Genomic DNA, 27,674 nt, shown 5'->3' with positions numbered 1-27,674 from the left:
AAAGAAAGAAGAGAGCAAGTTCTACTAACATAGCAAGGAGAAGAGGTTTTTAGAGAAAATAAGCGCCAAGGCCTTAAGGACAGTTTGGTGATTTGGGAGGATCAGTAAGTACAGTGAACAAGGTTTGAACTTGGTTTGGATTTTATTTTCTACATTCTGCAGATCTAAAAATTAGTATATTCCTTCTTCACCTGAGGACAATTTTTCTCTTATGTCTTTGAATATTCTCTTCAAAGTTTAATATTCTGTCTTTCTGCAAGTAGCACTTGTACTGATAACTGTGGATGCTATATCCTATTAAATTTTTAAAATTTTAAGAACAGTTCTTTAGAGAGTATTTCTTTAGAGTTCTTTTTAAAGGAGTTCTCTGAAATATCTTTTTTTTTGTATGCTTAACTTGTTCTCTTTTGTGCATTTGTTTCTCTCTGACTAATTTACAAATAAAGCAAGTTAGCTAATACAGGTATCTGGTATAGATTTCCTTCACTATCATGTAGGTTGGTTTTTTTCTAAGAAGTTTTCTCAAGAGAAAACTGCTGGTAAGCACTATGGGTAGGGTTTATACTGCCATCTTTAGTTTTCTTTATGTATCATTACAGTGTAGGCGCAATACCTTACCAGGTATCCTAGTAAAGAAGGCCTTTACTCTGGGATGTGAACTCTCACACCAGGAACCTCTCTAGAAATATTATTCAGTTTTTATATAATATAGTTTTCAGCTTTTAATCTGACAAGATCTAAAGAAGTATCATTCTCAGTTCAGTACACATGATTCCTACAAAAAAAAGCCTTTAGCTAGTATGTAAAAGTTCTGAAACCTGGATATATTTGCTGTTTTGTTCAGTGATGTATCCTAAGTGCCTGGATCAATGCTTGGTACATAAGCACTGAATTTTAATTCCTGCTTCTTTCATTTTGGGCTCCAGGACATTGCTTTCTTGGTGGTTCAGATATATGTTTAAAAGGATTGTTGTTAAAATTTGTCCAGCATTTCTATATGTTTTGTGTAGAAAGCTTTTTAAGTCAACTAGTTTGGAGAAGGCAGTGGCACCCCACTCCAGTACTCTTGCCTGGAAAATCCCATAATGGAGGAGCCTGGAAGGCTGCAGGGTCATGGGGTCGCCGAGGGTCGGGCACGACTGAGCGACTTCACTTTCACTTTTCACTTTCATGCATTGGAGAAGGAAATGGCAGCCCACTCCATTGTTCTTGCTTGGAGAATCCCAAAGACGGGGGAGCCTGGTGGGCTGCCGTCTATGGGGTCGCACAGAGTCAGACACAACTGAAGCAACTTAGCAGCAATAGCAGCAGTCTCCCTTATAAATATTAATAGAAGTCTTTTAAAATTATAATTTAACACAAAAAGATGTTGATATTTCAGGTTTTTATTCTTAGCAGAAGTGGCATTGCCAGGCTTTTAAAGTTAAAATTTTTCCTGTTTACTTATGGAAACTTATTTTTATCATTAATTTCTGTGTATCATTTATTCTGTATAACCTTATTTAGAGCTTTTTAAAAATGGGGGAAAAAGTTCTAGAACATGATAATTATATGGACACTGAGAACTACCTGTTTTGATATATTTTTAAGGTATGGTTTTGTCTTTTTTAGCTTAGATTTTTAAAAACTGAAAACACTGCATTGATGAATTAAATATTTGAAATCCAGTAGAATAGACCCTAATAAAATACGGAATTATATTACAGGTGAAAGCTGAGAAAGACCCAGAACTAGGAAAGGAAAGGTATGTTTCTTTAAGTTTGCTAACACTTTTTATAAGTTAATTACTGAATTTTATTTCTATATTTTATGGTAATTGTTTACTTATAATAAAAAGTTTGTCTTTCATGATAATTCTGTGTGTATATGAGTGTTGTCAGGGTGTTTTTTGTTTTGTTTGGGGGTTTTAGGGGCCTATGTTTGACTTTGGGGCTTTTTGTTAGTATTGTTTTTGGTCTCTTTCAGATATTTACTGAATTCTTTTTTTTTTTAAAGGAAAAGAGAATGTATACACACAGTTTATATTAAATGTATAAATTTGACTTCTTTATAAAATGTTTTGCTAAGACTTGAATAATTCAATTGTGTTATCACTATTTGCTAGACTTTTCTATTCCAAAATAGTTAGGCACAGTAGTAAATTTTCAATTTTTTTGTAGAACCTTTTGAAAGTTCATTGAGTTTTTAAAACGAAAAAGATACTATTTAGTGTGTATTTTGGTATAAAACAAAATAATATGTACACTGCTTTATATTTTCAGAAGTTGAAAGTTTGTTCTTCAGAGTCTATACAAACTAGTAACTCACCACTTTTTTGGACCACATATGGTATATCCTCTGCTTAGTGACTTTCTCATCCTGATAAATATCATACTCATTACCACCTTTGTCCCACCGATGAATAAACCCCCATTTTACTCCTCATCATTGGGAATCACTCATTGAGAATTCTTTCCCTTTTATAGTAAGGAGTTTACCCTTACTTCTTAGTCAGTTGTAGTAAGAGCTTATCAATTTGAAGGAGGAGTTTGAGTGTTTAAATATGGGAAGTTTATATTATTAGATACACTGCCTAATTGTAAGATGCCTGAAAAGCAGAATTTCTTACAAGTTTTTGTCTCAGTTTTTATCAAATGAGACTTTTAAATAATAAAGCTGATGATAAGTATATTTATAAGCAATAGATTTGCTATATGGGTTCACACAGACTTTTTTAAGTTGGGCATCATTGTACCAGTTATATTTACATGCCTAAGAAGTAGAAACCAATAGCAGCGTTTGCTATAAAAGCCTACAAAGGGCTGAATAAATAACAGTGCCACATGTGGTAGTGTAAATAGACCTGCAGTTTGGGCACAGTAACTGGCTTGTAAGTAAGTAGGCTCTTCCAAAAATCCACTTTATATATTTCATTTGACAGTGTCTTTCATGTGTGAAAGAATAGCTATTGTATGTGTTTTGGTCATTTTCTCTTTCATTGTTTTGACTTTTAAAATCAGGTGTGTCTTAATTTACAGATAGTTGTCTGAGCTTATAAAAAGAATTTTTAAAGTTCTAGCACTAATAATTTTTTAATTTCCATTTTGCAATAATTTTTTTCTGATATGTATGACATTAGAGAAAAGAGATACAGGATATTGCTGAATACTTCACATTTCTTTTTTTTTCTCTCTCTTTTATTCACATTTCTTTATTGAAGTGATCCTGAGAAAATACTGGTGCTTGTTACATTTTTTTTGTTAAAGCACTATGGATACTAATTCATTAATATGATCCTCTTGTTTATAATTAATGTAAAGTGTTTGCTTTTTAAAAGAAATCTCACATGGATATATTACTAATTTAATAAAATTCTGCATTTTACCTGTTCTGACTGCCCCCATGTCAGCATTATTTATTATGTGATTAAGACTGCAAATAAGGGTGCAAAATGAAGTGTTTGCAAGTTCATTAATAATGTTGGGAAAAACTCAGTGGCTGTAACTAATCTTCAGTGTTATGTCTCATTCTAAAGTTTCTTGGAAGTATGTTGTTGTTCAGTCGCTAAATCATGTCTGACTTTGCGACCCAGTGGACTGTAGCACACCACACTTCCCTGTCCTCTACTATTTCTCCTGAAGTTTGCTCAAACTCATGTCCATTGAATCAATGATGCCATCCAACCATCTCATCCACTATTGACCCCTTCTCCTGCCCTCAGTCTTTCCCAGCATCAGGGCCTTTTCCAGTGAGTCAGCTCCTCCCATCAGGTGGCTAAAGTATTGGAGATTTCAGCATCAGTCCTTCCAATGAATATTCAGGATTGATTGCTTTTAGGATTGACTGATTTGATCTCCTTGCTGTCCAAGGGACTCTCAAAAGTCTTCTCCAGCACCACAATTTGAAAGCGTCAGTTCTTCAGCACTCAGCCTTCTTTACAAACTCTCACATCACACATAGCTACTGGAAAAACCATTGCTTTGTGTCTTTGTCAGCAAACTGATGTCTCTACTTGTTAATATGCTGTCTAGGTTTGTCAAAGCTTTTCTTCCAAGGAGCAAGCAATCCATTTAATTACATGGATGCAATCACTATCCACAGTGATTTTGTATCCCAGGAAAATAAAATCTGTCACTGTTTCCATATTTTCCCCCATCTATTTGCCATGAAGTAATGGGACCCGATGCCATGGTCTTCATTTTTTTAATGTTGAATTTCAAGGCATCTTTTTCATTCTTTCACCCTTACCAAGAAGCTCTTTAGTTCCTCTTCACTTTGTGCCATTAGAGTGGTATTATCTGCATATCTGAGATTGTTGATACTTCTGGCAGTCTTGGTTCAAGCTTGTGATTCATCCAGCTCTGCATTTTGTATGACATACTCTGCATATAAGTTAAAGAGACAGGGTAATAATATATAGCCTTGACTTACTCCTTTCCCAGTTTTGAACCAGTTGTTCTGTTTATGGTTCTGTTCCTTCTTGACCTGCATACAGGTTTCTCACAAGGCAGGTAAGGTGGATGAAGTAGATGTTTTTCTGGAACTCTCTTGCTTTTTTGATGATCTAATGGATGTTGGCAATTTGATCTCTAGTTACTCTGCTTTTTCTAAATCCAGCTAGAACATCTGGAAGTCCTTGGTTCACGTATTGTTGAAAACTCGCTTGGAGAACTTTGAGCATTACTTTGCTAGCATGTGAGATGAGTGCAATTGTGTGGTAGTTTGAACATTCTTTGGCATTGCCTTTCTTCGGGATTGGAATGAAAACTGACCTTTTCCAGTCCTGTGGCCACTGCTGAGTTTTGCCAAATGTGCTGGCATATTGAGTGAAGCACTTTATCAGCACCGTGTTTTAGGATTTGAAATAAATCTGCTGAAATTCCATCACCTCCCCTAGCTTTGTTTGTAGTGATGCTTCCTAAGACCCACTTGACTTTCACACCCCAGGATGTCTGGCTCTAGATGAGTGACCATACCATCATGGTTATCTGGATCATTAAGACCTTTTTTGTATAGTTCTTCTGTGTATTCTTGCCACATGTTAATCTCTTCTGCTTCTGTTAGGTCCTTACAGTTTTTGTCCTTTATTGTGAAACATGGAAAGTGTGTGTATGGTGTTAATCTTTGATCTCATGTCCAACTTTTATTGTATACCTTTTCTGAAGGTTTTGAAACCCTAGTGTTATGGTGGGATGGGGATAGGACAGGAATGGGAAATTAGATACCTCTGTACTGAATCCTGCCTTCCTGAAGTCCTTTTTTGGTCTAGTTTCCAGAATATGACTTTGTTTTCTTTGATCTTTTAAGAGACTGGTTTTTTGACTTTGGTGTTAATATTTTCACTTATCTGACTTCTCAAACTGACTCTCCAAGCTAACTTGGTGAACACTGAAACTTTTTCCATATTAGCCAGAAAACTAGATACTATTTGAATCCTGTGAAGAAAGCAGTATAATTTTAAAAGACTTGCCACACGAGAACAAATACAGAATTAAGCTGTTTTCCCAAGTAGGCTCATGCCGTCTGTCCGAAGTGTGGACCTGCATAGTGATTCATTATGTTAAAAAGATAATAGCTTTTTAAATTTATTGACAAAATTGAAATATGGTAGACAGGAAGGACTTGGCTATATCCTAGAGCCAGGAATCAAAATCACCAGTTTTCTCTTTCTAAAGCCCGATAAATTGGTAGTTTCATATAGCCTTAACTTGTAAAGCCTTTAGGGTTACTGTGCAGTTCTGTAATGAGGCAGGAATTTGAATTAAATCATTATTGGAAATCAGTCTCTTAAAAATGAAACTTATAAATGAAGTTATAATTTAAAAATGAAAGCTCACGTTTTGAGAAGTAATATTTACATGACTGCTTTAACTGAATATCACAGCTTTTTCTTATCTTTGTCATGTTTGTGCTTGGCAACAAGTTTTTTCTTGACTTGTGTTAGAATTTGGGACATCAAAAATCAGCCATTTTATATTTTAATATAAGGGATGTGAATTATTTCAAATAAAAGTCTTTAAATCTTTTCAAGTATACAAAGGGTAGCTTATACAGATGAATAGAATATTATTTGATTAAAGTCTATGGTTGCTGACTTTTTAACTTATATAAATTCTTGAAACTGTTTGCCTTAACAGCTTTCCTATTCAAGAGGTGTTTCTTTGATCTCTTAGGAAAGTTTTCTCCTTTGGAATTTTAAGTTTACCATCTTTGAGGGAAGGAGAAATTGTTTATTGGCTCATATGATTAGAACCTAATGTATAGCAGTTTTTCCAAACTTTTGAAATATTATTAATGTCTCAGGACACAGATAATACATCATCTTGTGGTAACTGAAGAGTAGCATATCTTTAATTATTCTCTATAACTGGAAAGATTTTAACATCTTTCTTGTGATATAGCAAAGGCACCTACACACTTTATAGTAAGACTACATGTTTATGTAAAGGTGATCTTATCAGCTTGGCCACTACCTTTAAATTTCTGACAAGAGTATTTAAAAGGTATTTCCCAAGAAAGTTTTCTTGTAAGTATTACTAACAAATACAGTTCTTGGGAAGTTAAATCTGTTTCATATCCCAAAGAAAGAGGTGACATATTAAGAGTGTGAACTTGCACTTTCTGTTTATGTTCCTTTTTGGTAAGGCTCACTTAGAGAATTGTAAATTTTAAAGCATGAGTCATTAGTTATATGAACCATGAACATATTTTACTGTTGAGAAGCTGGGATCTAATAATAATTTGCAATGTCTTGAATTCACATTTAGCCTTCTAATATCGGGCGGGGGGTAATGACACGGAAGGGGAAAAAACGGTTATAACTTACATGGGTAAAAGGTTCATACCAGTGGTCATAATATTGCCATTATTTCATTGAGCTAAAAGGAAATCATTAGTGCAGTGGAGGCTCTTTTTAAAATTTTATGTTATCTATATATTTACATCAAAACTTCTTAACCATTTTAATGTTGATTGACTAGATTTCCCAGTGCTTATCACTATTGCATTAGGAAATCTTGACAGTTAGCATAGGCAGGGTTATTTATAATGGTTGAATTCTCATCATAGTTTGATTTTTGTTTGTGTTTTTGTTTGTATTCTTTTTGTTTTTAAATACTTTTAGCCCTGACTTGAAAAACAGTCCAGTTGATGAAAGTGAGGTGCAAACAACAGCTGATAGTCCCTCTATTAAACCTAGTGAGGTTGAAGAAGAATCTGTTCCCAACGTTCAAACAGGAACTTTTATACCGCAGAAAGAGCCTTTTGAGGAAGAACCAGAAAAAACACTGTGTGTCTCTGATTTTGCTCTTGAAACAGTTGAAGTTGAAACTCAAGGAGAAGAGGTCAAAGTGGAAATTCCTCTTGCAGCATCCACGTCAGCCAGTATTGACTTATTCACTGAAAATGTAGGGGACTCTGTTTTAAATCAGCAGGTGTATACCGGTGACTTTGAGAAGGAAGAGACAGAAATTATTAACCCGGAAACAGAGTTATCAACCTCTGATAATACATTTATAGAAGAAAGGAACATCAAAGGAATTCTAGAAGACTCTCCATCTGAAGCAGATTTCTTTTCTGGGATTACAGAGTCTATGATAGAAGCTGTAGCTGAAGTAGACAAACAAGAAACTGTTTCAGAAATAGTACCATCTACTTGTGTTGTGGCCTTAGTACCTGGAATTTCCACTGGGGATGAGCAGGCAGTGAGCACAAAGGGAATTTCTGAAAAAACTAACATGGATGAGAAGGAGGAGAATGAATTAAATACTAAGGAAGCCAGAATGGATCTGAAAACAGGAAGAGAGAAGGCTGAGAAGAATGAAAGGATGGTTACAGAGAAGCTGGATAAGGTTGTAGCTGCAGTGAAAGAAAAGCCTACAGAAAACTCAGTGACCAAGGCATGTCCAAATAAAACAGTGGTTCAGGCCAATAAGCCTGATGAAACTAGTAAAATCAGTATGCTGGTTGCATCAAATGCATCTAGCAGTAAATCAGGCATCAAGGCTGATGTGGTCTCTTCTACAAAGGCAAGAGCTACAGCTTCAAAATCTGAAAACCAGAAAAGTTTTCTAAAATCTGTACTCAGAGATCAAATAAATGCTGAAAAGAGGCTTTCAGCCAAGGAATCAGGTCTACTTAAACCTACAAGTGCCAGATCAGGCTTGGCTGAAAACAGCAGTAAATTAAAACCCATTCAGAGCGGTGTTACCAGAGGAAGCAGTGGAAGGATCTCAGCCCTGCAAGGCAAAGATTCTAAACTGGATTACAGGGATGTTACAAAACAGCCTCAGGAAACAGAGGCTAAACCTTCCATCATGAAACGGGATGACAGCAACAATAAGGTGAGGAGGGTAGGAAGAACTAAGTGTCTTTGAAGTGATTAGTCTCTCTATTGTAGCTAAGGAGTAGGAGATGTAATTCCGTTTTATACTTTCATCTCCTCACTCCTTTTGCCCCCAAGCTCCCTTTTCCCTTTCTTAAATGACTCCATTGATTTAAGCCAGTAGACACTTAGAATAATAAGCTGAAATTTGTAATTTATTAACATGTGAAAGCATTATTTGGATAAAATATGGTCAGTAATAAAACTTTGGATTTAAAAAAAAATTCTGCAGTGACACTCCTGCAGTGATTTAACATCCTACTTCTGAAATGGGAAACCGTTTTCTCTTTTAAATTGAAGCTTCATTTATCAACTTACTGATAGACATTGTAGCTATTGAGAAGAAAAGATCAGTAAAACTGAGTTGAACTACAGTTTATGGAGATGATGCCTATACCGTTAAATGATTGTTGACTTCACTTGGAATACCTATTAAATATTTGTATCATTGAATGTGTTTGGGTAATATTTGCTTTCTGCATTCTTTTTTTTTTTGTTTTAAAGGACATTAATAATTAGTTGTAAATTCTGTTTTTCTGTGTTTCTTATTTAATATTTCAGACTTTGACAGGGCAAAACACTAAGAATCCTAAAAACACCACTGGTAGAAGTTCAAAATCCAAAGAGGTAAGAAACAGTCTACTAATATGGACCCATCTGTTCCATCATTCCGTAAGAGTTCGTCTACCTTGTAACTTGTGTCTCTCCTATAATAATTAGCTTGATACAGAGCAAGGGACAGGAATGAGATATTTTAATTTTGACCTTACTACCAGTTTGTTTTCTGACCTTGAGCTAAGCTAAATAGTTTGTGTTCTTAGTGTGGAGCAAAAAGTTATATAAGGAGGGAAAGGGAATTAGAAAGGGAGACACCTCCAGTCTCCTCTCAATAGGAATAAGTTATAATACAGAATAAAATCTTGTGTGTAAAGGAGATTGACTTTTGACTGGAGTCCTCTCCAATTTGTAGTCCTTTTGGTATGGTTCAATTTACCCTAACTAGATGGGCTCTAAGATTTACTTTCTGATTACTGACATCTACTGCCAAATAAACATACTATAATTTTTATTTGGCTGTTTGGTATTTTAGGTTTCTGTTACTCATAGATTATTTTTTCAGTTATTTTACTTTTTTCTTCTGGTAGGGGATAAATTTGAGCCTATTTTATTAGAGCAAGGAGAAATGTTACTAGTTTAAAAAGCCAGAAGTAAGGATTATGGTTTGTTTCATGGCTTAATAAATTAATAGTACAATTGCATACAGATTCCCCCTCCTGCCCCCAAATTAATGGGGTATGTATTCTAATGCCATTATCATGTTTGCTAGTAATTGGCCATTGATAACATACTAAATGCGTAGGCGGCCTGCCAGGAATTTATTTTCTTTAGTATTGGCACCATTTTTCAAATCACAGATAACTGTTTCTTTTTAATATTTTTTTTATGTATAGTTATATTTGTCATTAAGTCTTAGTAATAAATTTTCCGTGTAACGTTCTCAAAACATAAACCTTACATAGGCATACCTTAGAGATATCACAAGCTTGGTTCCAGATTGCCATAGTAAAGTGAATATCACAATAAAAGTGAGTCACATGAATTTTTTGGTTTCCCGGTGCATGTAAGTTATGTTTGTACTATACTGTACTCTGTTAAGCGTGCAGTTGCATTGTGTCTTCAGAAAATGTGCATACCTTAATTTTAAAATACCTTATTGCCAAAAAACGCTATCATCTGAGCCTTCAGTAACTTAGTCTTTTTGTAAATAGAAGCATCAAAGATCACTAACTAGAGATCATCATAACAAATATAATAATGATGAAAAAGTTTGAATGTGAGAATTACTGAAATGTGACAGATACATGAAGTTAGCAGATGCTGTTGAAAAAGTGGAGCCAGTAGACTTGCTTATCATGGGGTTTTCACGAATCTTCAATTTGTAAAAAATGTATCTGCAAAGTATGCCTGTATCTTAATATTACATATCTTAAAATATGTATTATATGTGTAAATTCATCAGTGGAACAATCTAGTTAGCTGTTAACTTTCTAGTTTCATTTGAAGTGCTTTTAGTAGTCTGTGAAGTCTCCAAAACTCTTGGAAGATATCATTTAACATATAGAAACTGTAAGCTTTTACATCATATTATTTGATAAGTGCTTTAAGTGCAGTATTTTTGTGCATCATATTTTAAAACTCATACATCATTTAGGAAATAATTGTAATCTTACTGAAATTGGATTGATATTGTTTACTCTTTGGCTTTTTGGGGCTTTAAAAAATAATTTCAGCTTTAGGAAACATCTCTATGCTGAAATTCTCATACCATCTCTTGACATTCTCACAAATGATAGATATGTCATGCACATTTATTGAAACTATTTGGGACCTAGCCAGTTATCAGCAGTTGTTCACAGTTCTGATTTTTTTTCTTTAATTTTTCCAACAGGAACCTTTATTTCCATTTAATTTGGATGAATTTGTTACTGTGGATGAGGTTATAGAAGAAGTAAATCCTTTTCAAGTCAAGCAGAATCCACTGAAGGGAAAAAGGAAAGAAGCTCTCAAAAATACCCCTTCCTCTGAACTGAACTTAAAGAAGAAGAAGGGAAAGATCTCTGCTCCTCGTGTGGTTGAGGGAGAGTTATCTTTTGTAACATTGGATGAGATTGGGGAAGAGGAAGATGCAGCTGCACAGCTAGCACAAGCTCTAGTCACTGTGGATGAAGTAATTGATGAAGATGACATAAATGTGGAAGACATGGTTAAAAATTCAAACTCACTTCTTACATTAGATGAGTTAATTGATCAAGATGATTGCATTTCTCACAGTGAAACTAAAGATGTTACTGTGCTGTCTGTGGCTGAAGAGCAAGATCTTCTCAAACAGGAACGCTTGGTAACTGTGGATGAAATTGGGGAAGTAGAAGAGCTACCTTTAAATGAGTCTGCAGATATCAGTTTTGGTGCTTTAAATACTAAAGGAGATGAGGGAAATACTGGAAGGGATTCTATTGGGTTCATTTCTTCTCAGATGCCTGAAGACCCTTCTACTTTAGTTACTGTAGATGAAATACAGGATGACAGCAGTGATCTGCATTTAGTGACTTTAGATGAAGTAACTGAAGAGGATGAAGACTCTCTGGCAGATTTTAACAACCTTAAAGAAGAGCTTAATTTTGTTACTGTTGATGAAGTTGGAGAGGAAGAAGATGGAGACAGTGATTTAAAAATTGAGTTAACACAGGGGAAAAATGACCATCCCACTGATAAGAGAGGTGATAGAAAAAAGAGAACTGTGGAAAAAAAGAAGACAAAACTTGAAGCTCTGTCTCAAGTGGGCCCAGTAAATGAGAATGTTATGGAAGAAAATCCGAAAACCATGATTGAAAGACGTTCAGCAGGTAGATACTTAGAAGTGGTAATTTTTGTTTTATGAGAGGACTATATTTAAATTTTTTAAAATATATTTTATAGTATTACTGATGTCATTGTAGCCAACAGATAATTGTGGCCAAGTGATATTTTCCAAAGAAACATGTTCAAGATTCACAAAGTTGTCTTAGTTCAGATCTTAAGCCTAAGTTACTGTATCTCAAGAAAAAAAGAACAAAAACAGAAGGCAAACTAGGGTAGCCAGATTAGAATTGGAATGACAATGTTATATTTGTATTATTGAAAAGAATACAGCTTTTAATAAGTGGAAGGCTATTTATATCTGACTGCCTCCTAGTTTTTGCTTAGACATAGAATTTAGAAAAATTTGTGAAGGCCCCATTTCACTTGTAAGTAATATTTTGATGGTATACAATGATAGGGCGGTTCACTTTTAGTACTTTAGAGAGAGCAAGATAATTTCCAGTACAGAAATCTTGAGCGATTTAGCGAGACTAAGAGTGAAAAATACTAGAAAGATCCCATAGACTTGTGGAACAAAATAGAAAAAAATGTGTGTAGATTCCTTAAGAAAAGCAGGTAGGAAAGTGTAGTTTGGGTCAAGATAAATGGGAAAATAAAAGGAGAATGCTTAGACTAATGCTGACTGTTTTAAAATATGAGTCTCCTATTTTTTTAATTAGAAATAGGTTTCCTTTCCAAATTTGTGTAATACTGTATTTTTTGTAAAGAAGTATTAAAGTTGTTATTTAGAATTAAAACTAAACACTGTTACTGTTGTAATAAATTAGACTTTTCTCTTTAAAGCTACAGTACCAACCAAGAGAGTTAGGATTGGAAAAATGCCACCATCAGAAAAAGCTGTTACAGTGGAACCAGCGAAAGATGAAGAGGCCTTCCAAATTAGTGAAGGTAAAGTAAGATTAATTGAAGTGGGAGAGAGAGTAACACGACATGAGGTGGTGGTGGTTAAAGTTCCAAAGATATACTAAGAAAAGTGTCAAAAAAGATTGAATAGGGCAAGGGATAGGAGTGAGGGGAGGCAGCCTATTAATAGTTAGATCTGGGTAAAGGTTTTTATCTTTGACATTATAGAGATTATTGGAGTGGGATAATAGAAAAATAGGCGATCCTGTTGTAATTTGTTACTAATTTTCATGGAAATGATCCATGAAAGGTATTCTGACCATGTAGCAGCATCAAGTAGGGATCGTTTACTAGCTAACTCTTACCTTGTGGACCAGGTTCCTCACTTTGTGGATGCTGGGAATTAGCCAGCCAATGAATTAAATAAGATGTCTTGATAACATTAATGTAATTTATGTTGAAACAAATGAGAAACAGTATCTAGAATGCTCCATTTAACTTGACAAGTATTTGTTACCATGTATGTTATGTGTGTTAGTCACTTCAGTCCTGTCTGACTCTGTGACCCCATGGACTGTAGCCTGCCAGGCTTCTCTGTCCATGGATTCTCCAGGCAAGAATACTGGAGTGGGTTGCCATGCCCTTCTCCAGTGTCTGTTATATTCATAGCAAAATGAATTCCTTGTACCATTCTCTTTGCAGCATCCTCATTGCCCTCTTGCTTTTGTATTCCATGTTCTCTAAGGAAAAATGGCCAACTGTGATGCAGTCCAAGCTCACTGACCTAGCTCTCAATTGGGTCCTCAGTGCTGTTCCACAGTTTATTTAGGCCTCCTTCCTTTCCCATTTCCTAACCAGATGTAATAAAAACTTGAAACCTTTCTGCTTTTTGTCAAACTGGATAAATTTTTTTTCTTTTTAGTCTTACTTGATTTCTCTGTATCATTTGTTACTCTTGATCATGTGCTCTTTCCTGATGCTCTCTCTCTGCTAAGTGGGTACTCCTTTGTCTATTCTTCTCCATTAACCACTCCTTGATACCAAGCCATAGTCAGTGGTTTTGTTGCTGTTTAGTTGTTCAGTTGTGTCCAACTCGTGTGACCCCACAGACTGTAGTCTGCCAGGCGCCTCTGTCCACAGGATTTCTCAGGCCAGGTTACTGGAGTGAGTTGCCATTTCCTTCTTCAGGGGATCTTCCCAACCCAGGGGTTAAACTGTGTCTCCTGCATTGCAGGTGGATTCTTTACCACTGAGCCACCAGGGAAGCCCGTCAGTGGTTTTACTAACTGACAAATGCTTCTAGCATGATTTCATCAGAGCTTCCCCCCCTCAGGATTTCTGTTGTGATGCGGCAGCTTCAGCTGTCAGCTTGCTTAGTACTGCCTCATTTCCACAGAAAAATAAAGAAAGGATCACTTCTTTACTGCTTTTGTAACCATTTATTTTCATTATTGGGCAATATGTTTGATGAAGAACCCTAGCTTAAGAAAGTAATTTCTTAAAGAATTTTAAATTTAAAATATTTGTTTTAATCTTTTAATTATTATGTAACTATATATATTAATAATACATGATATTGTTGTTTTTATTATTAGATAAAGGTGCCTTTGGAATGGTAGGAGCAAATGTGTTTGAGAAAGCTTGTTACTCTGGTAAGGGAATAAATTCTTACAGCAAGAGACTGGAGGCTGTTTTAACCATCAAGTCAAGAAAAGGGAGACAGTCTTTTTAATCAATTCTTTGGGACTTGATGACTGTTAAGATGAAAGGAATAAGAGAAGAGTAAATAATGAATTCAGTAGTTTCTAGCCATCCCCTCAGATGTGGTGAATGGTGGCCCAGTTACACGGGGAGAGCACTGAACTTGAAGTCACAAATCTCCCATCGCTTCCTGGCTGTGCAACCTTGAACAAAATCAGTTTCTTACCTCTTTTGGTTTTGCTTTCTCCTTTGTGAAGAAATATGGATAGTAATGATTTGACCTGCCTATCTCACATGTGTGAGCCAAATGGGATATAGATATATATATATATATATATAGATAGATATATATATATATATATATAAAAAAGATTTGTCAAGTGCTATATTACAGTTAGGTATTTCACCTACTTAAGGTAACTAGAATTGCTTGGAACCAGTTTTTGGTTTTGTCTTCCCCCAAGATAATATTATGCAGTCTGCTATTGAGTACTTTCTTAGATGTTAATTCACTTTGCTGGATTTGAATGTTTGTAATTTTACTTGTGATTCGGTCTAACAAGGCTCTTAGTCCATCAGTGTAGACTCTGTTTTTCTTGGTTGGAATGGCTTCTATAGAGGCCGTCAGAATTATTCTCTGCTCGTGTGCTTTTCCCTTTAATCTACACTCTTCTCCCAACCCAGCACTTTTGCATACACATGCTGTTATCCGTAATGTAGAACTCGAACTTCTCCCATTTACCTTTGAATTTTTTCTGGAATCACGTATAAATATGCTGTTAAACTTTAGTCCCATATCCTTAAGTCCATTTAATAAGGTTGAACTGATTTACCCATTTATTCCGTATATAAAGACTCTTGGAAAAATAGTTGGGTGAGAAAGGTTTCCTTAGAGAGATGATCCATAAATTAATCTTTGAAGGCAGGGATTATCTGATGTTAGCCTCACAAAATCTGGAAATGGACCTATTTGCAGTGAAGGAATGGAGATGCAAATGTAAAGAATGAACTTTGTAGACACAGTTGGGAGAGAGAGTGAGTGGGATGAATGGAGAAAGTAATATCAACATATATACACTATTGTGTGTGAAGTGGATAGTTGGTAAGAAATTGCTGTATAACACAGGGACCCAGTCTGGCGCTCTGTGATGACCTAGAGGGGTGGAATTGGGGGAGGGGAGGGGGGAGGCTCAGGAGGGAGGGGATGTATATATATATAATTATGGCTGATTCGTGTTATCGTATAGCAGAAACCAACACAACTTCGTAAACATTAAAAGACAAATCTGTAAATCTATTTTGAGTAACTTTTTTTCTTTGAAAAATTTAATGACTTTGGTTGGTGAAGAATCTGGATTAGAGGATTCAGAACCAGAACAGAAACGCAAGAAGATTGAGGACTCTTCAGGGAGATCAGTGGCACCTGATGTCCCTGAAGGTAAAGTAAAAATGATATTTTTCCTTATCTACATGAAATAAAGATTCAGTATCATAATAAGTATTCTGTTGTTTAGGTAAGTAATGTGGTGAACTTGCTTAGATAATTAGAGTGGAAATTAACAAGTTTTGCGCACTGGCATTTCTGTGTTTTTACCTGGCAAAGATATTTTTATTGTACTCTTGAAGTCTGGGATAGGTACTCTCTTTGTTGCTCTGGTAAAAATTGAGTTATACTTTCCCAGACAGAAATTACGTTGAGTATTAGGACATGCTGGAAAAGCTTAGCTAGCAAACTTTGTTCATGGCCAGCTCAGATGAGCCGGGGGCATCTGAATATGTTAGGCATTACCTAATATATTCCTCAAGCAGACAGTTGCCTGTCATTTTGCCTCTTCATACCATTATACCATTTCTTTAAAAAAAAAAAAAAAAAAACAGTGGATGCTTAAGAGATTTATTTCAAAGACTGCCAGATTCTTTTCCAGTGCCCTGGCATCCTGGAAGCTCTGGAATACTGTAGAGTTCATTTAAAAATAAAGACCTCAGTTTCGTGATTAGAAATTTAATGGCTCTTGATCTCTGTGTTTGTATATATATGTAGGTATATGCTGTGTGTAGTATGTTTGTCATGTTTAGATAAATTTATTAACACAGCTATAGAAAAAATATAATTGATTTTTTTTTTCCCTTCCTCTTCCCTTTCTCTCTGAATTTTCAAGATTTAGACTTTCTTGTACCAAAGGCTGGATTCTTCTGTCCAATTTGTTCGCTCTTCTACTCAGATGAAAAAGCAATGACAAATCACTGCAAGAGTACACGTCATAAGCAAAATACAGAGGTAAGTTTTTTTATTCTTAACTCCTCATTGAATTTTCAGATGTTGTTACTACAGTTAAAGTACTGAAGTGTCCTTACAAAATGTACATTCTTTCCCCCTGAAACAACTTTTTAAGGTTTGTGCCAGTTTATTTGTGTCCTTCACTGTATCTTGGCACTAACTTCTAGTTTTTATTCCTTATTTTCTGGTAGCATTTGACAGAGTAGATTTTGTGTATTACTAGTCCCATGTGACCGGAGAAGGCAATGGCAACCCACTCCAGTACTCTAGCTTGGAGAATCCCATGGATGGAGGAGCCTTGGTAGGCTGCAGTCCATGGGGTCGCTAGCAGTCGGACACGACTGAGCGACTTCACTTTCACTTTTCACTTTCATGCATTGGAGAAGGAAATGGCAACCCACTCCAGTGTTCTTGCCTGGACAATCCCAGGGACGGGGGAGCCTGGTGGGCTGCCGTCTATGGGGTCGCACAGAGTTGGACACGACTGAAACGACTTAGCAGCAGTAGCAGCAGCAGTCCCAATGTGACACTCCATTAAAGTGTGGGAAACTATATAATTTGATGCCCTTTTGCAGAGTCATGGACACATAATGTATTAATGTTTTGGACTTGTCTAGCCAAAGAATCCACTTACCTTTATTTAAACCATTTCCTTACTACCACTATCCCCTTTTTAAGTTGTAAATATCTTTGGGAAGCATTTAGATTACAACCCCAGAGAATCATCATTAGCCAGAGTTGAAACAGTGGTTCTCATTTCCTCCTGAATGTTTGAGAGTTGCTCTGTGTATCCTCTATATTTAATTTGTGGCACAGACACTCATCTAACATTCTTTGAGCTGTTATTTATTTGCTGGAAACTTATTCAATCCCCTAGTCAACTTAAAGAGTATCTAAACCCAAGGATCTAATCCCCAAGATCACATAGCTAGTTAGGGGCAGATTTAGGATTTGAACCTACTTTTGTTTTATTCTAGGCTTGTTCCCTTAAACATTGTGCTATGCTACCTGTGCTCTTAAGTTATCATGTCACTTTTCCACTCGAAATCTTCCACTGGCTTCATATTACCCTTAGAATAATATCCAAACTTCTTATTGTGGGTCTTTAAGGTCCTACATGATCTGATTCTTTTCTGCTTCTCTGACCTCCTATTACTGCTCACCATGTTCCAGCTTTTTTGTCTCTGTTTTATTTTTCCTATATTAAAGGCCCTTTACACCTTTATATTGCTATTCTTTTGCCCTTTTGCGACCGACCCCTTTTGTCTAACTGGTCTTCATCATCTTTTAAATCCCAGCTCAAACAACAGCTTCCCTGAAAGGCCTTTGACAGGGAAAAGACCTAGCTAAAATAGAGAACTCCTCCCACCTAAAAAAGAATCAGTCTCATTTACTATACTGTCTTTCTTTCCCTTTTAATACTTACTGCCACCCCCCAAATTATCTTAATTGTTTATTATTTCTCTTTCCCCACTAGAATGTAAGCTCCGTGAGGTAAAGGGTCTTACCTATCTTGTTGACCACTGAGTCCCCAAGCATCAATATAATGCATAGTATATCATAAATACCAGATGATGGATGAAAAGAAGTAATGTTAATGTAAGGCACTGTGTTTCTTTAATCTTTATTTTGTAGGATCAAGCTTATTACATTGTAAATACAATGAAATGTGTTAGGTATAATTGTAACACAGCAAAGCAGCATCTAATAAATATTTTATATTATGAATTGCTTTTAACAGAAGTTCATGGCCAAGCAAAGAAAGGAAAAGGAGCAGAATGAGGCTGAAGAAAGAAGCTCTAGGTGATTGGGGGGGAGGGGGGGAAGAATTCATTAGAAATTTGTTTAGGGTCCAGTTGATTTGTGTATTTTTGTTATCACTTAATTTGTAATTTTTGTTTCAGAAGCAGATATTCATGTTGTACAAATTTCTGATTGCCCTTGATGTAGAGAGACTGATGGGGAAAGTATGATGGGTTTGATTTTTATATCAAATCATCAGGCATGGAGAAATATCTTTTAGAAGTGTTAAAATAAATGTTCCTACTGTATATTTAAAATATCATGTTGTGTTTGTGGCTGATTTATTGAAGACTTGCTTGCCTCTGGTTGCAGACAGGCTTCTTTATAACCACTGTGACTTGGGGTGCTTGGGGATCCTTCTTACATTACTAGGAATCAAGGCATGACAGTGTTTGGCTTTGCTTCAGCTATCCTTGTGCAGGTCAAAGATTTCTTAAAATTTTCAGTTTTTCTGGATAAAATTTAATTATGGCATGCTTAGCCCAGGTAGGTTTGAGTAAAACTTTGCTTGACTTTTTAGAAAGATACTTTTTCTGCTTCTGGTAACAGCTGTTTTTGCCAGGACCCATTTAAGGTGATTCCTAGCAAGTCATTTAATATTACCTTGAAACTGTGAAGACAAAACAGCTTTTACTTCCTGTAGACCACAGGAATTGCTTTGTAAACCGTTTGAATTATTATTGAATATGTTCGTAGGGAGTTGTAAGAGTGCAAAAAAGGAACTCACTGAATTGTTAGGTGCTGGACACAGTCCTGTACTGTGAAGTTGTAGATGAAACTGTGCTTCAGACATAAGCCTACTGACTTTGAATTTTTAATATCTGATCCTTCCATCTCTTAATATTGCTGTTGTTTGAGTTGCTAAGTCATGTCTGCCTCTTGTGACCCTGTTAACTGTAGCCTGCCGGGGCCCTCCATCCGTGAAATTTTTCAGGCAAGCATGTTGGAATGGGTAGCCATTTTCTTCTCCCAACCCGGGGATCAAACCTGTGTCTCCTGCATTGGCAAGCAGTTTCTTTACCATTGAGCCACCAGGGAAGCCCCTCTTTTTATTAGAATGCACCAATTAACAAAGAGGGTGAATGGAAGGAAACAAAAAACTATTTGTTTAGATCTCTTACTCCCATAACAGCACACACTACCTCACAGTCAGCAAGAGAGAAATGAAGAACACAAGACAGCATTTTTCTGTTGTTGCTCACCTCACTAAGTGCACACTCAGTTCACACTTAACCATAGCCTGAGCAAAATGGCATATTACCACATGCCACAAACTAAGGAATGGTGTGTGGAGAGGGATGGCCTATGAATGCCAAGAGTCTATTATAATTATTAAAACCATATAGCTGAATGAGGTGACAAGAGAGAGAAGAACTCTTAAAAGATTGGAGTATAAGGTGCTGGCAGGCACTTTCACTGCCAAGGCTTGCATTCATTCACTCCCTGGTCTGGAACTTTTATCTTTTCTGTGCCTTTGCCAGCAGAGGTCCATCTAGTCAAAGCTATAGTTTTTCCAGTAGTCATGTATGGATATGAGAGACTGTAAAGAAAGCTGAGCGTCAAAAAATTTGTGCTTCTTGAACTGTGGTGTTGGAGAAGACTCTTGAGAGTCCCTTGGACCTCAAAGAGATCAAACCAGTCAATCCTAATGGAAATCAGTCCTGAATATTCATTGGAAGCTGAAACTCCAGTACTTTGGCCACCTGATGCAAAGAACTGACTCATTTGAAAAGACCCTGATGCTGGCAAAGAGTGAAGGTAGGAGGAAAAGGGGACAACAGAGGATGAGATTGTTGGATGGCATCACTGGACTCGATGAACATGAATTTTGAGTTACCTCCGGGAGATGGTAACGGACAGGGAATCCTGGTGTGCTGCAGCCCATGGAGTCGCAAAGAGGTGGACACAACTGAGCAACTGAACTTAACTGAACTGTGGCTTTCAGGATCACAGTTCCCCCACCAGGGACTGAACCCAGGGCATGGCAGTGAAAGCACAGTCCTAACGACTAGATCACCTGGGAATTCCCTAATCATAAGAGTTTAAATGTGAAACACTGATTTCCTTCAAATTAGTTATCGGGACATTGAGATTCTAAATTAAAAAGAGCTGTTAAAGTGCAAAAGTATAGTAGAGGTGATTTATGTGTTTCATCCTAGTAACATGTTCATGTTTTCACTATATGTAGTAAACAATGTCCTCTCTTCTGCTGCCCATATTTAAGACTGGGAAGTTTTATCTTAGGGCTCCAAATACGAAAGATTTTTATTTATTTATATCCCCCCCCAATAAGCATATATTCTTTGCATATAATCTTAGAAGTATTCTAGACTTTTCCAGAAAAGCTTGAAAATATCTCCCTTTATTGACACTACACACATGGATTGTCCTTTGCATAGTAGTTCTGCTTATTAGTTAAGGGATATAATTGGATTGCAACTTTTATCATTTCATCATAGTTTTTATCATTTCTTTATCTAGACACCAGAGCAAGAAAAGGTTGTGTTCAACACCTCTATAAAAGCTTTTAGATTTTTTTATCCTTTCTGTCAAAGAATGTGGTGGAAATTTGCCTCTCCAAAACGGCTCCTTTTGAGTTCTTTTTTAAAAAAAAAAAGTATGAGAGTCAGGTTTTAAAACTTAGAATACAGTAATTTATCTATACATACTAATTACCTAGTTTCACTTCTCATATTATTGTAAAGTAAATCTCAGCATGTCATTTTACCCATAAATGTTTCGTTATGTATTTCTAAAAGATAAAGATTCTTAACATAACCGATAATATGATTAAAAATATTTCTTAAATAAAAATCAAGTTCAGATTTTCTCTTTCATAAATGATTTTTCTTTTACTGTTTGAATCAAGATCAAAGATCCATATATTGTTAGTGTTCATAGGTCTTTTAAATTATTTTTAATATATAGACTCTCTTCTGGTATTTTATATAATAAAGAAATGAGATATTCAGTTCTGTAAAGCCATGCTACTCAGAATTTGGTCTTTGGATCTAGGGCCAGTCCACAAACTGGTATTAGTACAGAAATTGAAAGTGTTGGGAAACTTTATCACAGTTTGACAGAGACTGTCTCTTGGATCTAATAATTTTTAAAATTGGGCTTGTATTTTTTTTTGTTGTTTTTTATTTGATTAAAAAAATTGTACAAATATTAGTCTGTGATAGAGTGAAATATAGGGTTAAAAATAGATTAAAAACTAAACTGATCCATCACATAGTTTGAGAAGCAAATTTTAAGTATTTGAATTCATAAATCTTAGTATATTTGTTGCAAAACCTTTGCAGTATTAGCCTGTTGATGTTTAAATTGTTTGGTTTTTGGCCTTTTTGATTTCACTTTTCATTCTTTTTAACATGACACAAGTAATTTTCATAGGTTCCTTGCTATTCGTATGTGAAGATTTTGCACACTTGTTTTATATACCTCCTGCCCTAGATCTGAAGTCAGCCATTTCTTAAAGAACAGTGGCTATTTAGGGTGTTCATTGCTTGTATTTGGTTATTGCTCTTTAGTAGATGGAACTTGGAATTGTATGTTTTGTTTTTAAAATAAAATGCATCATGGAGACTTCCCTGGTGGTCCAAAGGGTAAGACTCTGCGCTCCCAATGCAGGTGACCCAAGTTCAATCTCTGGTCAGGGAACTAGATCCCCCATGCCACAACTAAGACCAGATGTATTTAATCTCTTCTGTCTTAAATCTAAATCAATCTTTGTCCTATGTTAGAAATTCTGACTCTTAAGGACATCAGTTAAAATTAACAATACCAAGAGCACAACCAACGATGTGATTATTAAAAACAAAATTTTAAACTTAAAAGCTTTTCCATATCAAAAGAAGCCATAAACAAAATGAAAAGATGATCCTCAGAATGGGAGAAAATATTTGCAAACAAAGCAACCAACAAGATTAATCTCCAAAATAACTGGGCTAGCCAAAAGGTTCTTTCAGGTTTTTCCAACCCTAGCAAACTTTTGGGCCAAACCAATACACACACAGCTCATGCAATTCAATATCAAAAGAAACAACCCAACAAAAAACAGGTGAAAAATTTAAATAGACATATCTCCAAAGAGACATATACATAGCCAAAAAAGGACATGAAAAGATGCTCAGCACCATTAATTATTAGGAAAATGCAAATCAAAACTACAATGAGGTATCACCTCACACTAGTCAGAATGGCCATCATCCAAAAATCTATTAATACTAACAGAGGGTGTGAAGAAAAGGGAAACCTACACTGTTGGGAAGGGAAATTGGTATAGCCACTTTGGAGAACTGTATGGAGGTTCCTCAGAAACCTAAAAATAGAGCTACCATATCATTCAGTAATCCCAATCCTGGGCGTGTATCTAGAGAAAATCATAATTCAAAAAAATACATGCAGCCCAGTGTTCATTGCAGCATTATTTACAATAGCCAGGACATAGACGCAACCTAAATCTCAATCGACAGAGGAATGGATAAAAGATGTGGTATGTATCGACAATGGAATGTTAGCTGTAAAAAAAAAGAATGAAATGACCTGATTGCAGCAACATGAATGGACCTAGAGATTGTTACACAAAGTCAAGTAAGACACAGAAAGACAAATACATGGTATCGCTTATAAGTGGAATCTAAAGAATGTTACAAATGAACTTACCTACAAAACAGAAATATGTATTTGTATAACTGATTCACTTTGCTGTATACCTGAAACTAACACAACATTGTAAATCAGCTGTACTCCAATAAAAAATTTTTTTCTACTTTCCTTTCACGTTGTATTCAAAGTATAGGGCTTTCAAGTCACCTCCAATAGTTAACAGTTAGGCTGTCATCTAGATTAACATTGAGGTTTATTTAATTTCATTTTTATTTCTAAGGGTTACCTTTTCAATTTAATTTTGTGTTACATAAAACATTTTACATGGTTCTAAAGTCACACTTAAAAAGAAGCCTGGCTTCTATTTCCATTCTCTTGGTTTTCTTTCTGATACAAGTAACCTTTCTTTGTTAATTTTGTAATATATTTTTATGTATATATGCAGTCATACCCATGGGATAATCAAATAACCTTGTGCTGTTGATTGCTAACCTAAATGGAGATCTTGTGCATGCTTGTGTGCTCAGTCATGTCTGACTCTTTGTGACCCTATGGACTGTAGCCCACTAGGCTCCTCTGTCTATAGGATTTTCAGGCAAAAATTCTGGAGTGAATTGCCATTTCCTATACCAAAGTATCTTGTTGACCCAAGGATCAAACCCATGTCTTTTGGGTTTTTGGCCTTGGCAGGTAGATTCTTTACCTCTGTGCCACCTGGTAAGCCCAACCTTAATGGGGATCCAGTGACAATAAAAACAGGTTGAAGGTGGAGGAGAAGCTGGGAATATCTGAATCCTTTATGAACATAGGAGGGGATTTGCCAGATGCTGAATCTTTCATATATTACAAAACTGCTGAAGTTAAAATTACGTGTTCCATGAACTGAAGTACATCTTTTAATAAAACTTTAGTATTTTTTTTCTTAAAGGAGTGGTTTTTATAAGAAGATCTTGAGAAGATTTGAAAGGGGAGAGTGGGAAATGGAAAAAGAATTCTATGCTACAGAGTCCATGAAAAAAGGGAGATAGGGTTCTGTGATTGACTCTACCATTATACTCTGCCCTGACATCTATGAATCTTGATCAGCAAAACATTACAGGCTTCTGAGGTTTGCTGAACTTTCTTTAAAAAAGGGTATGTGTATATATATTGTATGTAAATCATGTTCTTGTCTTTTTCAAAGGATTATATGGTAACAAAAGCATAAAAAGATAGTTGACAACTTCATGTATGCTGAATGCTGAGAGGTACAGATGTTGAGAGTTGGAACATATGAAAAAGTAAAATATGGAATAACATGGAAAAGTAAAACATGGAAGTAACATGGAAAATTACAACAAAGAGGGGGAAGGTTAGTAAAATGGAATTATGTTGTTTTTAATTTTTATGTTACTTGTGAAGTGGTATAATAACTCAAGATAGATGGTGATAAATTAACCATCTACCACCAAACCAAAAAAAAAGAAAAAAAAAAAACTGATAACATTTAAAAAGTTAACAGAGAAGATAAATCATTACTAAAAAATAATCTACCCACCCCCCCCCCCAAAAAAAGGAAAGGACAAATAAAGGATTAAGTTTTCTATTTGAAAACGTACAGAAAGATGATAGACTTGGACCCTATGTGTATCAATAATTTTATGAAATGTCAATGGACTATACATTTCAATTGAACTAAAGTATACTTGAGGCATGAACTGACACTAAGTGGTTGGCACATCCTCACTTGGCCAGCTTCTTGTACTGTAGTGGGCACTAAACTTGTAGATGAAGGTTTTACTTTTCTTAAATTTTAAGTTTTCATACAGAGAAAGTAATACAACCTGTGAGGAAACAACTCCAGTGACTGTAGACGTACAATTCGTATGAAAGTTCTTTCTTATGTAAGATGAGCTAATTTATCAAACTAGACATTGGAACTAGAGTCAGGAGTGAGTGAAAAAAATAATATTGTCTGGTAGAGTGTGGACTTGTAGTATTTAATTCTCATAAGCTAGGAATATGTGGAATATGAATCTTATTTATGTGCCAGAATGCTAAATGTTTTGCAGCATTCTCAGTTAATCTTTGAAATAATCCTAGGAAATAGATGCTATGATAATTCCCATTCTACTTAATGAAGAAGCAAGCTCAAAGAGATGGTGACTACATCTAGCAAGTGATAGCACTGGGATTGAAAACCATTATCCCAGAGCCCCATGCTTTTCTTACTCTTCAGAGTTCTGGTCAGCTGATTAAACTCCTTGGGGTCATGAGGAAGAGAAATTGATAGATAAAACAGTAATGGAGTCAAGAGAAGGAAGAAGGATGGCCTTCCTTGCATAGGCATGGAGTATTTTGTTTACTTGGAAAAGCATTAGTGGATAAGGTGGAAAATCTTGGTAGCTCACTGGTAGGAGTGGTCTCTGGTAGGGTGGGGTATTTTATTACTAATATTGTATAGAGTTGCCTGCAGTAAATGATGATGATAAAAAGCAGTCATACTCAGTTTTTTTTATTTTTAAGTATTTTACAGACTGCCCCTTTCCCAATTGGGCCTTTATGGAATAGACTACGCCCATCGCTCTGCCTTTGTACACTCCTGCTAACGGGCTGCATCCCCCTAGCAGGGGCAGCCCTGCTGCATCTAGGGTGACTCCTTCAGCCTGTAGAACAGCTGCAGCCTCTAAGCCTCTCCTCACTTGCCAAGAAAAGCTTCCTTGTAGGCAGGAGGGGCACCTGGAATTTGTTGGTGCCTTTTTGGAAAGATTAGCCAGAGGCTTGAGTGGAAGTGTAATAGTAATTCATGCACCACCTCTTCCTAGGCTTGGTTGCAGCGAGGACAGCCTCTTGACTCCAGGTGTGTGTAGGCCCCAGAGGTGATGCTAGTCATGATTTTAAGGACCAGAGAAAAGATGCCTGGCTTGTAACAGACACTGCAGGGGCTGACTGGGATGTGCACTCAAGTGTTATCTATCCTGTTATGGCCCTGTTGTCTGAAACTTTCTAATTTTCAGTCCTCTAACTCCCAACAGCGGAGAAGGCAATGTCAACCCACTCCAGTACTCGTGCCTGGAAAATCCCATGGATGGAGGAGCCTGGTAGGCTGCAGACCATGGAGTCGTGAGAGTCAGACACAACTGAGCAACTTCACTTTCACTTTTCACTTACATGCATTGGAGAAGGAAATGGCAACCCACTCCAGTGTTCTTGCCTGGAGAATCCCAGGGGCGGCAGAGCCTGGTGGGCTGCAGTCTATGGGGTTGCACAGAGTCGGACATGACTGAAGCAACTTAGCAGCAGCAGCAGCAGCTCCAACAGACCTGTTGCCACCACCTTCCCGAGGCAAACCCCTGTGGTCAGCTGTCACAGCCAGGGAAGGAGGGGGTCAAGGCACCACAGGGATGTTGCAAAGGTGAGGTTCAAACTTTTGCACGGAGATACAACTCCTGTGGGGTTATAGAAGTGGTGCCATACTTCACTGTGAGCTGCTGGGGCTCTTGTTTAGTGTGACCCAACCAAGTTCTTCTAACTCAGAATATTTAAAGCTATATTATGTTAGAAAACTGAGGAACACTTAGACAAAAGGAAATGGAATTCAACAGAACAGTGTTGAATCTGTTTTTTTCTTTCTTGGAGCCCTTGATTAAGCAATTAGCTTGTATTTCAGGACTTTCTTACTTAATACATTGTGTCATTAAACTTGGAATTATACCTGTGACCTACAGTTTGAAGGAAGGCAAAAATCATGCCTTCCTGTGTTCACCCAGGGCACCTTTCTCCTTGAGTAGAAGAGCTTAGTACCTAAGTATTTCAAACTTCCAATCTTATCTGTCCAGCATGTCAATTAAAGGGATATATACTGTAGCTCCAAGACCTGAGAGAGAAGGGTTGATGTGGTGGGGAAGTGAGGATCAGAGGTGGGAATGAAAGGTACTTAGGAGGGCTTGTATATGTGTGATTACTGATACTTTCTTGTGAAGCACTCATTTCTTCCCTTCTAGGTAGTCCAGCCACTGGGGACCAACGTGGAAGCCACCCTACCTCTGGGTTTTCAGTTCTGAGAACTAACACATTTTCTTAGGTTTTGTCAGCATTCTCTCAGACTCATAGCTTTAGATGTTAAGGAATTTGAACTTCATCCCATCGTCAAGGGAAAATCTGCAGAGTTTTGAGAGGAAATCCCATATTTAGGAAAATACACTTACACAGTGATTTTTACATTCCACCTGCTCTGACGCTGATGTAAGGGAAAGGCTTTTTTCCCCCATATTTTCTGTAATGTAGTATTACTGCTTTCCTTGTTCATCTGTGGCTGATGTCCACTAGTCTCATCTCTTTCATCGCCTCAGCCTTGCTTCAGGCATCCACACACACACAGTAACTGTCGTATCCTGTGGATAACCCCAGTCTGCTTCCTCCGACTCGCGCCTGAGTCCTAATGCCAGTGGTTAGGACCTCCACGCTGACTGCTTTCCCTACTTTTCAGGCTGTTTGTTGTAGTTGTCTTGGCAGTGGAATCTTAGTTCTGGGAGGGCTGTCAGAGGTCACCAAGAGCAGTCCTCAGAAGCTTGAGATTCTCCATGGCATTTCTACCACAGAGTGTCCATTGAAGGAGTGTTCTCTAGGGCCTGGGTGCTCCCACTGTGGACAGTTCCAGTTTTAGATAGATACAGT

General features: G+C 36.6%; 1 protein-coding gene across 5 annotated transcripts in view; it reads left to right on the top strand.

Moving 5' to 3' along the window:
• The window catches only part of ZNF638 (zinc finger protein 638), a 95,872-nt gene extending 71,494 nt beyond the window's left edge, over window positions 1–24,378 (top strand). For 2 of the 5 annotated variants that reach the window (XM_044925783.2, XM_044925782.2), the window contains exons 21-29: window positions 1,707–1,744; window positions 7,103–8,321; window positions 8,924–8,989; window positions 10,812–11,766; window positions 12,566–12,670; window positions 15,675–15,764; window positions 16,486–16,604; window positions 18,346–18,407; window positions 24,202–24,378. In XM_044925783.2, the coding sequence (XP_044781718.2) occupies window positions 1,707–1,744; window positions 7,103–8,321; window positions 8,924–8,989; window positions 10,812–11,766; window positions 12,566–12,670; window positions 15,675–15,764; window positions 16,486–16,604; window positions 18,346–18,407; window positions 24,202–24,214 (2,667 nt within the window). In that variant the 3' untranslated portion in view covers window positions 24,215–24,378. Of the gene's footprint in view, window positions 1–1,706; window positions 1,745–7,102; window positions 8,322–8,923; window positions 8,990–10,811; window positions 11,767–12,565; window positions 12,671–15,674; window positions 15,765–16,485; window positions 16,605–18,345; window positions 18,412–24,201 lie in introns of those variants that run through there. The other 3 variants (XM_044925784.2, XM_044925785.2, XM_025260839.3) reach the window with 3 other exon arrangements.
• The last annotated feature ends 3,296 nt before the right edge of the window (window positions 24,379–27,674 follow it).

Source organism: Bubalus bubalis, chromosome 12 (genome assembly GCF_019923935.1).
Source record: "Bubalus bubalis isolate 160015118507 breed Murrah chromosome 12, NDDB_SH_1, whole genome shotgun sequence".
NCBI classification, from domain to species: Eukaryota; Metazoa; Chordata; class Mammalia; order Artiodactyla; family Bovidae; genus Bubalus; species Bubalus bubalis.
This window is presented reverse-complemented; position numbering and strand designations above follow the sequence as displayed.